Source organism: Somniosus microcephalus, unplaced genomic scaffold (assembly GCF_052327205.1).
Source record: "Somniosus microcephalus isolate GS21.2 unplaced genomic scaffold, FLI_Smic_1.0 unresolved_chr2, whole genome shotgun sequence".
NCBI lineage: Eukaryota > Metazoa > Chordata > Chondrichthyes > Squaliformes > Somniosidae > Somniosus > Somniosus microcephalus.
The window spans coordinates 91,975,933-91,989,563 of NW_028225180.1; the positions used below are offsets into that span (position 1 = coordinate 91,975,933).

Genomic DNA, 13,631 nt, shown 5'->3' on the forward strand with positions numbered 1-13,631 from the left:
TCACCCTCTGGCGTTCACACCACAAAATCCGACTCCTTTAAAGTAGCGACAGCCTCGCGGGCTTGTGCAAAAACTGCTGGGATACCAGGAGGCAGCTGAGGGATGCGGGTCACGGGGAATCAGAACTAGACCAGCAGCGGTTTAAAAAGGTCTGAACAGCAGCAGCGCCAAGTTAACCAGGAGCTTTCCAGTCCTGTCGGGCTGAGTTACTGACTGCACCGTCAGGGGAGATAAACCCGGAAAATTAAAGAACATTCCCTTGGGCATGACTGAGAGAATCGCAGAACGATACAGCACAGGGGGAGGCCATTCGGCCCATCGTGCCTGTGCCGGCTCTTTGAACGAGCTCTCCAATTAGTCCCACCCCCCCTGCTCTCTTCCCCCCTGCTCTCTCCCCACAGCCCTGCATATTTCTCCTCCAGGTATTAATCCATTCCCCTAATACTCTGGGTATAACTGGGAGGCGATGGGGGCACTGATTCTGCGTCTAGACAACAGGCGATTAGAAGCAGCGAGGGGGGATAAACAACCGTCGAGCTCTTTACCTGCGCACAAACTTGGAGGTGAATTTGCTGAAGATGTTGCCCGACGCGCCTCTCCGTGTTTGGCTGTTGCCGTGTGACAGTGTGGGCGAGGCGGGGGGGCCGTTGTAGGCGGTGTTCTGCTGATCGCGGAACTGGCGGAGCTGGCCCCCGTCGATGGTGCGCCGGCTGGCTATTCCCCGGGGGAAGTTGCTGTGCTCGGTAGCGGCGCTGCTGATGTTGTGGGCGGAGGGAGAGGTGACGGGGAGCCGCTGCGGGGCGGTGCTGTGGGGGAAAAACAGAAAGGGGGGAAAAAAATAGGTTAAAAAGGGGCCCGCGCAAACACAAGGGAAAACTCTGCTACGCTCCAGAGCAACACCCGCACAGCGGAAACGCTGGTAACTACCGTGAGCTTTGGCAGGGATTGTTGGCAGGCTATTTGACTGCATGGACGTCATAATCAGGTGCAGCCCTTGTACCTGCAATCGGCAGCAAGGACCCTGGCCAATTTAAACCGTGGATGTGCAGGGATTACATTGTAAAGGTCCTCTGTCAGAGGGGCAGTGCTGAGGGAGCGCCGCGCTGTCGGAGGGGCAGTGCTGAGGGAGCGCTGCGCAGTCAGAGGGTCAGTACTGAGGGAGCGCCGCGCTGTCGGAGGGGCAGTGCTGAGGGAGCGCCGCGCTGTCGGAGGGGCAGTGCTGAGGGAGCGCCGCGCTGTCGGAGGGGCAGTGCTGAGGGAGCGCCGCGCTGTCGGAGGGGCAGGGCTGAGGGAGCGCCGCGCTGTCGGAGGGGCAGGGCTGAGGGAGCGCCGCACTGTGGGAGGGGGCAGTGCTGAGGGAGCGCTGCCCTGTCGGAGGGGCAGTATTGAGGGAGCGCCGCACTGTCGGAGGGGCAATACTGAGGGAGTGTCGCACTGTGGGGGGTCAGTACTGAGGGAGCGCTGCACTGTCGGAGGGGCAGTACTGAGGGAGCGCAGCACTGTGGGAGGGGCAGTACTGAGGGAGCGCCGCACTGTGGGAGGGGCAGTACTGAGGGAGCGCCGCACTGTCAGAGGGGCAGTAGTGAGGGAGCGCCGCACTGTCGGAGGGGCAGTACTGAGGGAGCGCAGCACTGTGGGAGGGGCAGTAGTGAGGGAGCGCCGCACTGTCGGAGGGGCAGTGCTGAGGGAGCGCCGCACTGTCGGAGGGGCAGTAGTGAGGAAGTGCCGCACTGCCGGAGGGGCTGTACCGAGGGAGCGCTGCACTGTCAGAGGGGCAGTAGTGAGGGAGCGCCGCACTGTCGGAGGGGCAGTGCTGAGGGAGCGCCGCACTGTCGGAGGGGCAGTAGTGAGGAAGTGCCGCACTGCCGGAGGGGCTGTACTGAGGGAGCGCTGCACTGTGGGAGGGGCAGTACCGAGGGAGCGCAGCACTGTCGGAGGGGCAGTACTGAGTTAGCGCCGCACTGTCGGAGGGGCAGTGCTGAGAGAGCGCCGCACTGTCGGAGGGGCGGTACTGAGGGAGCGCGGCACTGTCGGAGGGGCAGTACTGAGTTAGCGCCGCACTGTCGGAGGGGCAGTGCTGAGAGAGCGCCGCACTGTCGGAGGGGCAGTACTGAGGGAGCGCCGCACTGTCGGAGGGGCAGTACTGAGGGAGCGCCGCACTGTCGGAGGGGCAGTACTGAGGGAGCACCACACTGTCGGAGGGGCAGTACTGAGGGAGCGCCGCACGGTCGGAGGGGCAGTACTGAGGGAGCGCCGCACGGTCGGAGGGGCAGTACTGAGGGAGCACCGCACTGTCGGAGGGGCAGTACTGAGTGGGTGCTGCAGTATTGGACATCTCTTTTAACAAGCATGCCCATCCCACCCTGGGCTGCACGGTATATCTCACTGTTGCTAACCCACTGTGCCGCGCAGCACGCTGCTCTGACTCCGAGTTAGAGTGCTAGCTCTGGGTCCCGACGGTGAATATTAATTCCGGCCTTTCTCTCTGCGCATTGGTGCTCTGCAGTGCGGACACGTTTGTGAGAGAGATCATTCAGCGAAGCGCAACATGATCCTCTGGGGGAAACCGGACACGGTCTGCATTAGTAATGTGGAGGGGGCTCCCCCACGCGCCCCCAGCCAACTCTTGCCACCCTCTCCACTGACAGTGCAGGAAAACACTGCCTCAGGGCCCTAGTGCCCACTGGCACTTGGCTCTCAGCTCCCAGCATTGGGACTGAGGAGCAGACCAACGACCCCTCCCCCCGCCGCACACCAATCGCAAGGTCCCACGCCGGTCGCTCACCAGCTCCTGCCGCGCACGTTCAAGAGATACAGAAAATGTAAAGGGACCACGCGCAAGAGCGAACATTAGTATAGACGCCAACGTAAGCTTAGTTTTCAGGTTTGGCCACTCTGCAAAAGATGGTAATTCTCGGAAATACTGGAAGGCGGAGTCGGAGTGTAAAGCAGTCCCGATGTGTCTATGGAGCACTGTCACTATGGGTCGTTTCGGACAGGTGATATAGTGCCATATAAATGCAACCCCTTTTTTTTTTCCAATGTAAGTTTTTGTAGTGTCTCCATAACTCCCCACCCCCCCGTAAACTCGAAGAAGCAGTGCCCAGAAAGCTTGCCTTGGACGCTGAGTGTCACTGTTATTCCCCGTGGATTTGGAAGGGTGAACGGATGTGGACATGGATTTTGTGTGCCGTGTTCTTGCTGACGTCACGGCCATGGAGGGTATCCTGGAGCCTTGTGCTGATGAACTGGAGGACGAAAGAAGTTTAATTAGTGCAATCCTTCCGCCGGCCCCCCCACCCCATCGCTGCTTTCCCCTGCCCGCTGAGTGGATATTTGTGCTCCTTGGCTAAAGGATGTCAGTGAAGGGAGGGTAGCTGTTTGTGGGAGCTTGCTGTGTGCAAACTGGCTGGCCCGTCTCCTGCATCACGCCAGTGACTACACTTTAAAAAAAGTACTTCATTGGCTGTAAAGCGCTTGGGGACGTCCTGAGGTGGTGATAGGATGGACAGAAATGGTCGTCGTTCTTCACACGGCTCCATGTTTTGCTGCCTGGTCACAGCACTAAGGGCTCTCTGGCTCGGTGAAGCGAGGCGAGGCGAGGAGGTGAGGTGAGGCGAGCTGAGGCTCCCTATCTCCTCTGTACAGCACTTCTCACCCAGCGACGTGCTCCTGAATCTTGAAGCCCTCGATCAGGTCACCTCCCTCAGCCCCAGTGATAAAAAGCCATGACCTCTCCGGTCTCTAACCTCCCCTCATCCCTGGTAACTCCGCAGTGAACCTACACTGCACCTTTCCCAGTGCTTTTTATACCTGGGAGCACCAACGGTTCTTGGAGAATTCTCCAACTACAGCCTAACTAAGGATGCCTACGAGTTCATCGTGACCTCCTTTCCTTTTGCGCGTTACGCCCGATAATAAGCCCAGGGTTTCACTTTCGGTCTTTGGACCGGATCAAGGGTCAGATAACCTGTCCATTTGTCTTGGGGTCACACAGATTGCTGACTGACCCGTGGCCGATTCGGGCAGCGCGCCCCCGAGTGTCGGCAACGCGTGCGGTGCGGCGATGGATTGATTTTTCTGCTTTCACCTGTCTTTCCCGTTCTGTACGCTGCCCTGCTGCACCGTTCCAGCCCGATCCACCAGCGGGGAGTTCCTGCCTCGGCTCACGCTGGTGGGCAGTGCGCTGTTCTGTAAGGAGGGGGACGACAAAAAAAAATAGCACACGTTTTAGAAACACATTTAAACAGCAGAAGAGCGTGAGCTTCCAGCGAGAGAGGCTGGCGGCAGAGAGTGTTCCTGCAGCTCGGTGCTTTCGGCACCCGCGCTCACCATGGTGGATGGTGCCGTGGCTTTCTTCCTCTCCGAGCCAGTGTGCGGACTCACTGGCACTTTGACGTTGCTGCTGGAGCGCCGCGAGCCGTCCTTCTCCTCCTCCTGGTGTTTGGAGTCGGCGCTGTTGGCCTGGTTCCTCTTGGAGTAGGAGTTGGAGGTGGGGATGGTGGGGCCGGCTGTAGCAACGAGAAAACAGCCACAGTTTACTGAAAGTGCAGTGTGGCCAATATGGGACGGGAGGCTCGAGGGGCTGAAAGGCCTCCTCCTGGTTCCTGTAACCCAGAGGTCGCGAGTTCAAATCCTTCTAGAGTTCAATAAATCCGATAATTTGAGAGATTGCCTCAGTGGCCAGGAACAGCTGCCGAACTGATCTAAAAACCCAATGGGTTCATTCGTGTGCTTCAGGAACGAGAACCTGCCACCCCGGCCTATACGTGACTCCAGTCCGACGCCGCATGTCGATTCTTAATGCCCTCTGGCCTGGCCTGGCCTGGCGAGCCACTCGCAGTTTTGTAAGGGTAGCCAGGGAGAGGCAGTCAATGTGGCCACGCCAGTGTTGCCCAAAACTCAAGAAAAAAATAAGGAAAAATAAAACCTTCAGTGAGCGAGTGGTCAATCTGTGGAACAGGCTCCCTAGGGAGACGCTGGGAGCGGTTACTATTGATTCATTCACATCCAAACTACAGTAAATGGATTTCTTTCAGAAAATAAAGTTTTGTGGTCCGGTATGTCAGTAATTTGAGCCATGACATGTGGGGAGTGCAGCGTGCTCGGTGGGGGGGGGACAGGTGACTTTACAGAGGATTCCATCAGATATACGGCACAGAAACAGCCCATTCGGCCCCACCAGTCCATGCCGGTGTTGATGCTCCACTCGAGCCTCCTCCCGTCTTTCCTCATCTAACTCTATCAGCATCACCCTCGATTCCCTTCTCCCTCATATGCTTGTCCAGCCTCCCCTTAAATACATCTATACTATTCACCTCAACCACTCCCTGTGGCAGCAAGTTCCACATTCTCCCCACTCTCTGGGGAAAGAAGATTCTCCTGAATTCCCGATTGGATTTCTTGGTGACTCTTATATTGATGGCCTCTAGTTCTGCTCTTCCCCACAAGTGGAAACATTCGCTCTGTATCCACTCTATCAAAACCTTTCATAATTTTAAAGACCTCCATTGAGTCACCCCTCAGCCTGTTCATCCTTTCCTGATATGTATACCCTCGCATTTCTGGGATCATCCTTGTGACTTTGGACCTGTGGTTCCCAAAGCTCTCCAGCACTGGGGGTTTTCCTCGCCTCGTGTCTGGGTCTGTTGTAGACTCACTGACAAGAGATTGATCGCTGTGAATGGTCAACAACTCCATTATTGGTGGATCGCGGGGGTCCCGGGATGGTAGAGGGCGACTAGATGGACCTCCTTCTTTCTTCAGATGTTCCTAAGCTGAGCTCCAAGGGAGCGGGGAAGCGTTACTGTCCCGCCACCTACTGAATCAAGATGTGACAAGGGAGGCAGCACCGTTTACTGTGTGTGGGGACACAGACCACAGACGTGTTCAGGCTAACCTGCTTCATGTCCATTCCCCAGGCAGCGCGGCGCTCACAGACCGAGCCAGCTCACCTCACTGCTGCATGTTATAAATCTGTCATCAAAACCAACCCGGCCCTCGGCTTCACTCTGGGCGCGAATTTATTTCACAACTCCAACTCCTCTGGGTTCAGACAGACACCCACAGCTTTGATAAAAATACATCTTGTGAATAATTTGTGAGGGATGTTAGCGCTAGAAATTGGGGCACTCTCCCATATCAAGCATCAGAACCAGGGCAGGTACAGCACGGGTTAGATACAGAGTAAAGCTCCCTCTACACTGTCCCAGCAAACACCCCCAGGGCAGGTACAGGGGTTTAGATACAGAGCAAAGCTCCCTCTACACTGTCCCATCAAACACTCCCAGGGCAGATACAGCATGGGTTAGATACAGAGTAAAGCTCCCTCTACACTGTCCCATCAAACACTCCCAGGGCAGATACAGCATGGGTTAGATACAGAGTAAAGCTCCCTCTACACTGTCCCATCAAACACTCCCAGGGCAGGTACAGCACGGGTTAGATACAGAGTAAAGCTCCCTCTACACTGTCCCATCAAACACTCCCAGGGCAGGTACAGCACAGGTTAGATACAGAGTAAAGCTCCCTCTATACTGTCCCATCAAACACTCCCAGGGCAGGTACAGCACGGATTAGATACAGAGTAAAGCTCCCTCTACACTGTCCCATATCAAGCATCAGAATCAGGGCAGGTACAGCACCGGTTAGATACAGAGTAAAGCTCCCTCTACACTGCCCCATATCAAGCATCAGAATCAGGGCAGGTACAGCACGGGTTAGATACAGAGTAAAGCTCCCTCTACACTGTCCCATCAAACACTCCCAAGGCAGGTACAGCATGGGTTAGATACAGAGTAAAGCTCCCTCTACACTGTCCCATCAAACACTCCCAGGGCAGGTACAGCACCGGTTAGATACAGAGTAAAGCTCCCTCTACACTGTCCCATCAAACACTCGCAGGGCAGGTACAGTACCGGTTAGATACAGAGTAAAGCTCCCTCTACACTGTCCCATCAAACACTCCCAGGGCAGGTACAGCACGGGTTAGATACAGAGTAAAGCTCCCTCTGCACTGTCCCATCAAACACTCCCAGGGCAGGTACAGCACCGGTTAGATACAGAGTAAAGCTCCCTCTACACTGTCCCATCAAACACTCCCAGGGCAGGTACAGCACAGGTTAGATACAGAGTAAAGCTCCCTCTACACTGTCCCATCAAACACTCCCAGGGCAGGTACAGCACGGGTTAGATACAGAGTAAAGCTCCCTCTACACTGTCCCATATCAAGCATCAGAATCAGGGCAGGTACAGCACGGGTTAGATACAGAGTAAAGCTCCCTCTACACTGCCCCATCAAACACTCCCAGGGCAGGTACAGCATGGGTTAGATACAGAGTAAAGCTCCCTCTACACTGTCCCATCTAACACTCCCAGGGCAGGTACAGCACGGGGTTAGATACAGAGTAAAGGTCCCTCTACACTGTCCCATCAAACACTCCCAGGGCAGGTCCAGCACGGGTTAGATACAGAGTGAAGCTCCCGCTAAGCTGTCCCATCACACACTCCCAGGGCAGGTACAGCACGGGTTAAATACAGAGTAAAGCTCCCTCTACACTGTCCCATCAAACACTCCCAGGGCAGGTACAGCACGGGTTAGATACAGAGTAAAGCTCCCTCTACACTGTCCCATCTAACACTCCCAGGGCAGGTACAGCACGGGTTAGATACAGAGTAAAGCTCCCTCTACACTGTCGCATCAAACACTCCCAGGGCAGGTACAGCATGGGTTAGATACAGAGTAAAGCTCCCTCTACACTGTCCCATCAAACACCCCCAGGGCAGGTACAGGGGGTTAGATACAGAGTAAAGCTCCCTCTACACTGTCCCATCAAACACCCCCAGGGCAGGTACAGGGGTTTAGATACAGAGCAAAGCTCCCTCAACACTGTCCCATCAAACACTCCCAGGGCAGATACAGCATGGGTTAGATACAGAGTAAGGCTCCCTCTACACTGTCCCATCAAACACTCCCAGGGCAGGTACAGCACGGGTTAGATACAGAGTAAAGCTCCCTCTACACTGTCCCATCAAACACTCCCAGGGCAGGTACAGCACAGGTTAGATACAGAGTAAAGCTCCCTCTATACTGTCCCATCAAACACTCCCAGGGCAGGTACAGCACGGGTTAGATACAGAGTAAAGCTCCCTCGACACTGTCCCATATCAAGCATCAGAATCAGGGCAGGTACAGCACAGGTTAGATACAGAGTAAAGCTCCCTCTACACTGTCCCATCAAACACTCCCAGGGCAGGTACAGCATGGGTTAGATACAGAGTAAAGCTCCCTCTACACTGTCCCCATCAAACACTCCCAGGGCAGGTACAGCACGGGTTAGATACAGAGTAAAGCTCCCTCTACACTGTCCCATCAAACACTCGCAGGGCAGGTACAGTACCGGTTAGATACAGAGTAAAGCTCCCTCTACACTGTCCCATCAAACACTCCCAGGGCAAGTACAGCACAGGTTAGATACAGAGTAAAGCTCCCTCTACACTGTCCCATCAAACACTCCCAGGGCAGGTACAGCACCGGTTAGATACAGAGTAAAGCTCCCTCTACACTGTCCCATCAAACACTCGCAGGGCAGGTACAGTACCGGTTAGATACAGAGTAAAGCTCCCTCTACACTGTCCCATCAAACACTCCCAGGGCAAGTACAGCACAGGTTGGATACAGAGTAAAGCTCCCTCTACACTGTCCCATCAAACACTCGCAGGGCAGGTACAGTACCGGTTAGATACAGAGTAAAGCTCCCTCTACACTGTCCCATCAAACACTCCCAGGGCAAGTACAGCACGGGTTAGATACAGAGTAAAGCTCCCTCTACACTGTCCCATCAAACACTCGCAGGGCAGGTACAGCACCGGTTAGATACAGAGTAAAGCTCCCTCTACACTGTCCCATCAAACACTCGCAGGGCAGGTACAGTACCGGTTAGATACAGAGTAAAGCTCCCTCTACACTATCCCATCAAACACTCGCAGGGCAGGTACAGTACCGGTTAGATACAGAGTAAAGCTCCCTCTACACTGTCCCATCAAACACTCCCAGGGCAAGTACAGCACGGGTTAGATACAGAGTAAAGCTCCCTCTACACTGTCCCATCAAACACTCGCAGGGCAGGTACAGCACCGGTTAGATACAGAGTAAAGCTCCCTCTACACTGTCCCATCAAACACTCCCAGGACAGGTACAGCACGGGTTAGATACAGAGTAAAGCTCCCTCTACACTGTCCCATCAAACACTCCCAGGGCAGCTACAGCACCGGTTAGATAGAGAGTAAAGCTCCCTCTACACTGTCCCATCAAACACTCCCAGGGCAGGTACAGCTCAGGTTAGATACAGAGTAAAGCTCCCTCTACACTGTCCCATCAAACACTCCCACGACAGTGTGCTGAACAAGACCTGGCATGAGACTGCCCTGCATCCATGGAGTGACAGGTGTTGTGGTCTAAACCAACAATGCAGAGCAAACTGAAGCCGCTGTTTGTCCATGAAGCCCTCCCCCACCCCGGCCAGGTATAGCGAGCTGCTGGACATACCTTGGTCACTGAACCGCCGCTGTTTCTGACTGGCTGAGACGCTCCGCTGTACCTTGTTGGAGGGTGATTGTGCGTTGCTGTTCGTGTGGTCAGTGCGGGGCTTCAGGCACAGGTTACTGGTAGAGAGAGAATCTGCCTCCAACTGCGGGCCAAGCACAGAATGCAACAATTCTTAGCAAGACAGCACCATTGGGCACAACGCCCAGACCTCTGCCCCCACCCCAAGTTCCCAGCGTCTCACCGTAGACCCATTTCACGGTGCGATACAAATGCTCGGCAGGCTGGTCTGATATTTCAAAAGCAGTAAAAGACAGCGTGCCAGTTTAAATTGACCAGATGATTGCCTGCAGTGTTAAACATGGTGGGGAGGGTAATGGGGTTCCTTTAAACTCTGGGTGCTGGTGTAAAACGGGCGATATCGGATCAGCCTTCCGTCCCATGTCTCCCACCACTCCTGATTTTCCATTCCAAAAGCTCTGATGGAATGGATCGTCAGGAGAGGTGTTTAACGGGCGGCAGATCCAATATTGCCCGTTTGCACCTGGAACGTCAGAGAGACCGATAGCACGGCATAACCGGACCCTCGCTATCACTGATAGCACGGCATAACCGGACCCTCACTATCACCGATAGCATGGTATAACCGGACCCTCACCAACACCGATAGCACGGTATAACCGGACCCTCACCAACACCGATAGCACGGTATAACCGGACCCTCACTATCACCGATAGCACGGTATAACCGGACCCTCACCAACACCGATAGCACGGTATAACCGGACCCTCACTATCACCGATAGCACGGTATAACCGGACCCTCACCAACACCGATAGCACGGCATAGCCGGACCCTCACTATCACCGATAGCACGGTATAACCGGACCCTCACCAACACCGATAGCACGGCATAACCGGACCCTCACTATCACCGATAGCACGGTATAACCGGACCCTCACCAACACCGATAGCACGGCATAACCGGACCCTCACTATCACCGATAGCACGGTATAACCGGACCCTCACCAACACCGATAGCACGGTATAACCGGACCCTCACCAACACCGATAGCACGGTATAACCGGACCCTCACCAACACCGATAGCACGGTATAACCGGACCCTCACCAACACCGATAGCACGGCATAACCGGACCCTCACTATCACCGATAGCACGGTATAACCGGACCCTCACCAACACCGATAGCACGGTATAACCGGACCCTCACCAACACCGATAGCACGGTATAACCGGACCCTCACCAACACCGATAGCACGGTATAACCGGACCCTCACTATCACCGATAGCACGGTATAACCGGACCCTCACCAACACCGATAGCACGGTATAACCGGACCCTCACTATCACCGATAGCACGGTATAACCGGACCCTCACCAACACCGATAGCACGGCATAACCGGACCCTCACTATCACCGATAGCACGGCATAACCGGACCCTCACTATCACCGATAGCACGGCATAACCGGACCCTCACTATCACCGATAGCACAGCATAACCGGACCCTCACTATCACCGATAGCACGGTATAACCGGACCCTCACTATCACCAATAGCACGGCATAACCGGACCCTCACTATCACCGATAGCACGGCATAACCGGACCCTCACTATCACCGATAGCACGGCATAACCGGACCCTCACTATCACCGATAGCACGGTATAACCGGACCCTCACTATCACCGATAGCACGGTATAACCGGACCCTCACCAACACCGATAGCACGGTACTGATAGCACGGTATAACCGGACCCTCACTATCACCGATAGCACGGTATAACCGGACCCTCACCAACACCGATAGCACGGCATAACCGGACCCTCACTATCACCGATAGCACGGTATAACCGGACCCTCACCAACACCGATAGCACGGTATAACCGGACCCTCACCAACACCGATAGCACGGCATAACCGGACCCTCACCAACACCGATAGCACGGCATAACCGGACCCTCGCCAACACCGATAGCACGGTATAACCGGACCCTCACCAACACCGATAGCACGGTACTGATAGCACGGTATAACCGGACCCTCACCAACACCGATAGCACGGTATAACCGGACTCTCGCCAACACCGATAGCATGGTATAACCAGGCCCTCACTAACACCGATAGCATGGTATAACCAGGCCCTCACTAACACCGATAGCACGGTATAACCGGACCCTCGCCAACACCGATAGCACGGTATAACCAGGCCCTCACTAACACCGATAGCACGGTATAACCGGACCCTCGCCAACACCGATAGCACGGTATAACCGGACCCTCACCAACACCGATAGCATGGTATAACCAGGCCCTCACTAACACCAATAGCACGGTATAACCGGACCCTCACTAACACCGATAGCACGGTATAACCGGACCCTCACTAACACCGATAGCACGGTATAACCAGGCCCTCACTAACACCGATAGCACGGTATAACCAGGCCCTCACTAACACCGATGGCATGCAATACTGCAGCAAGTGGGTCAGGGGAGTGGAATGGGAACCCGGTCTGTTAAAAGTGGGGGCGGGAGGAGAGGCCGCGGCCATTCCATTCTCAGCTCTCACTTACCTCCGAGGTTTTCCAGCCCAGTAGTAGATACGTTGCCATGACTTCGTTATACTTCTGGTTGACCAAAGAGTCGGTGATCTCCTCCCGTGAGTATCCCATATTAACCATGAGCTCTGTGTAAAGGGAACACACCGTTAAACCACAAGGGGTGAAAGGCGCCAGGAGAAGGTGAATGGGTACTTGGAGAAAACGGACCTGTTCTCCGGGGATCTTTGTAATCTGGCTCAGGGTCCGTGTAGGGCTTCAGCTCATCCTCCTCATGCCCGACGTTCATCCACCGATCTTTCATTATTTGCTGATCAACACAACGATTGAAGTCAGTTTCTATAAAGAAAGACTCCCATTTCTCCCGCGCCTTTCACCACCTCAGGACGTCTCAAAGCGCTTCACAGCCAATGACAAACTTGTTAAGTGTAGTCACTGTTGTAATGTAGGAAACGCGGCAGCCAATTTGCACACAGCAAGCTCCCACAAACAGTAATGTGATAATGACCGGATCATCTGTTTTAGTGATGTTGGTTGAGGGATAAATATTGGCCCCAGGACACCGGGGAGAACTCCCCCTGCTCTTCTTCCAATAGTGGCCGTGGGATCTTTTACATCCACCTGAGAGGGCAGACGGGGCCTCGGTTTAACGTCTCATCCGAAAGACGGGACCTCCGACAGTGCGGCGCTCCCTCAGTACTGCCCCTCCGACAGTGCGGCGCTCCCTCAGTACTGCCCCTCCGACAGTGCGGCGCTCCCTCAGTACAGCCCCTCCGACAGTGCGGCGCTGCCTCAGTACAGCCCCTCCGACAGTGCGGCGCTGCCTCAGTACAGCCCCTCCGACAGTGCGGCGCTCCCTCAGTACTGCCCCTCCGACAGTGCGGCGCTGCCTCAGTACAGCCCCTCCGACAGTGCGGCGCTCCCTCAGTACCGCCCCTCCGACAGTGCGGCGCTCACTCAGTACCGCCCCTCCGACAGTGCGGCGCTCCCTCAGTACCGCCCCTCCCAGTGCGGCGCTCCCTCAGTACTGCCCCTCCGACAGTGCGGCGCTCCCTCAGTACTGCCCCTCCGACAGTGCGGCGCTCCCTCAGTACTGCCCCTCCGACAGTGCGGCGCTCCCTCAGTACTGCCCCTCAGACAGTGCGGCGCTCCCTCAGTACTGCCCCTCCGACAGTGCGGCGCTCCCTCAGTACTGCCCCTCCGACAGTGCGGCGCTCCCTCAGTACTGCCCCTCCGACAGTGCGGCGCTCCCTCAGTACTGCCCCTCCGACAGAGACCACAGGTAGAGCAGGGGGTGCGGAAGACAGGACAGAAGCAGCGTTACCCAGCCACACCCAGTGTCACGGAGGAAGTGGTGGTGGGGGAATCGGGTAGTTTACGACAGGCTGCCATCTGGGTTTGCAGTAGGTTCTCGGTTGAAGTCCCTGGAGGGGAGGGGAGGGGCGTGCAGAACATTCCCATAAGGAATAAAGTGAGTTATTATTCTTCCCATT

The 13,631-nt window shown here is 55.5% G+C and overlaps 1 protein-coding gene across 3 annotated transcripts in view; it reads right to left on the reverse strand.

The window, feature by feature from the left end:
* The window catches only part of LOC147093029 (serine/threonine-protein kinase MARK2-like), a 67,158-nt gene that overhangs the window by 31,741 nt on the left and 21,786 nt on the right, over window positions 1-13,631 (reverse strand). For 2 of the 3 annotated variants that reach the window (XM_085976356.1, XM_085976355.1), the window contains exons 7-13: window positions 12,349-12,448; window positions 12,154-12,266; window positions 9,548-9,689; window positions 4,333-4,511; window positions 4,091-4,191; window positions 3,117-3,248; window positions 546-806 (exon numbers count right to left, since the gene is read on the reverse strand). In XM_085976356.1, coding sequence (XP_085832482.1) covers window positions 546-806; window positions 3,117-3,248; window positions 4,091-4,191; window positions 4,333-4,511; window positions 9,548-9,689; window positions 12,154-12,266; window positions 12,349-12,448 — 1,028 coding nt within the window. The remainder of the gene's footprint in view (window positions 1-545; window positions 807-3,116; window positions 3,249-4,090; window positions 4,192-4,332; window positions 4,512-9,547; window positions 9,690-12,153; window positions 12,267-12,348; window positions 12,449-13,631) is intronic. The other variant, XM_085976357.1, reaches the window with a different exon arrangement.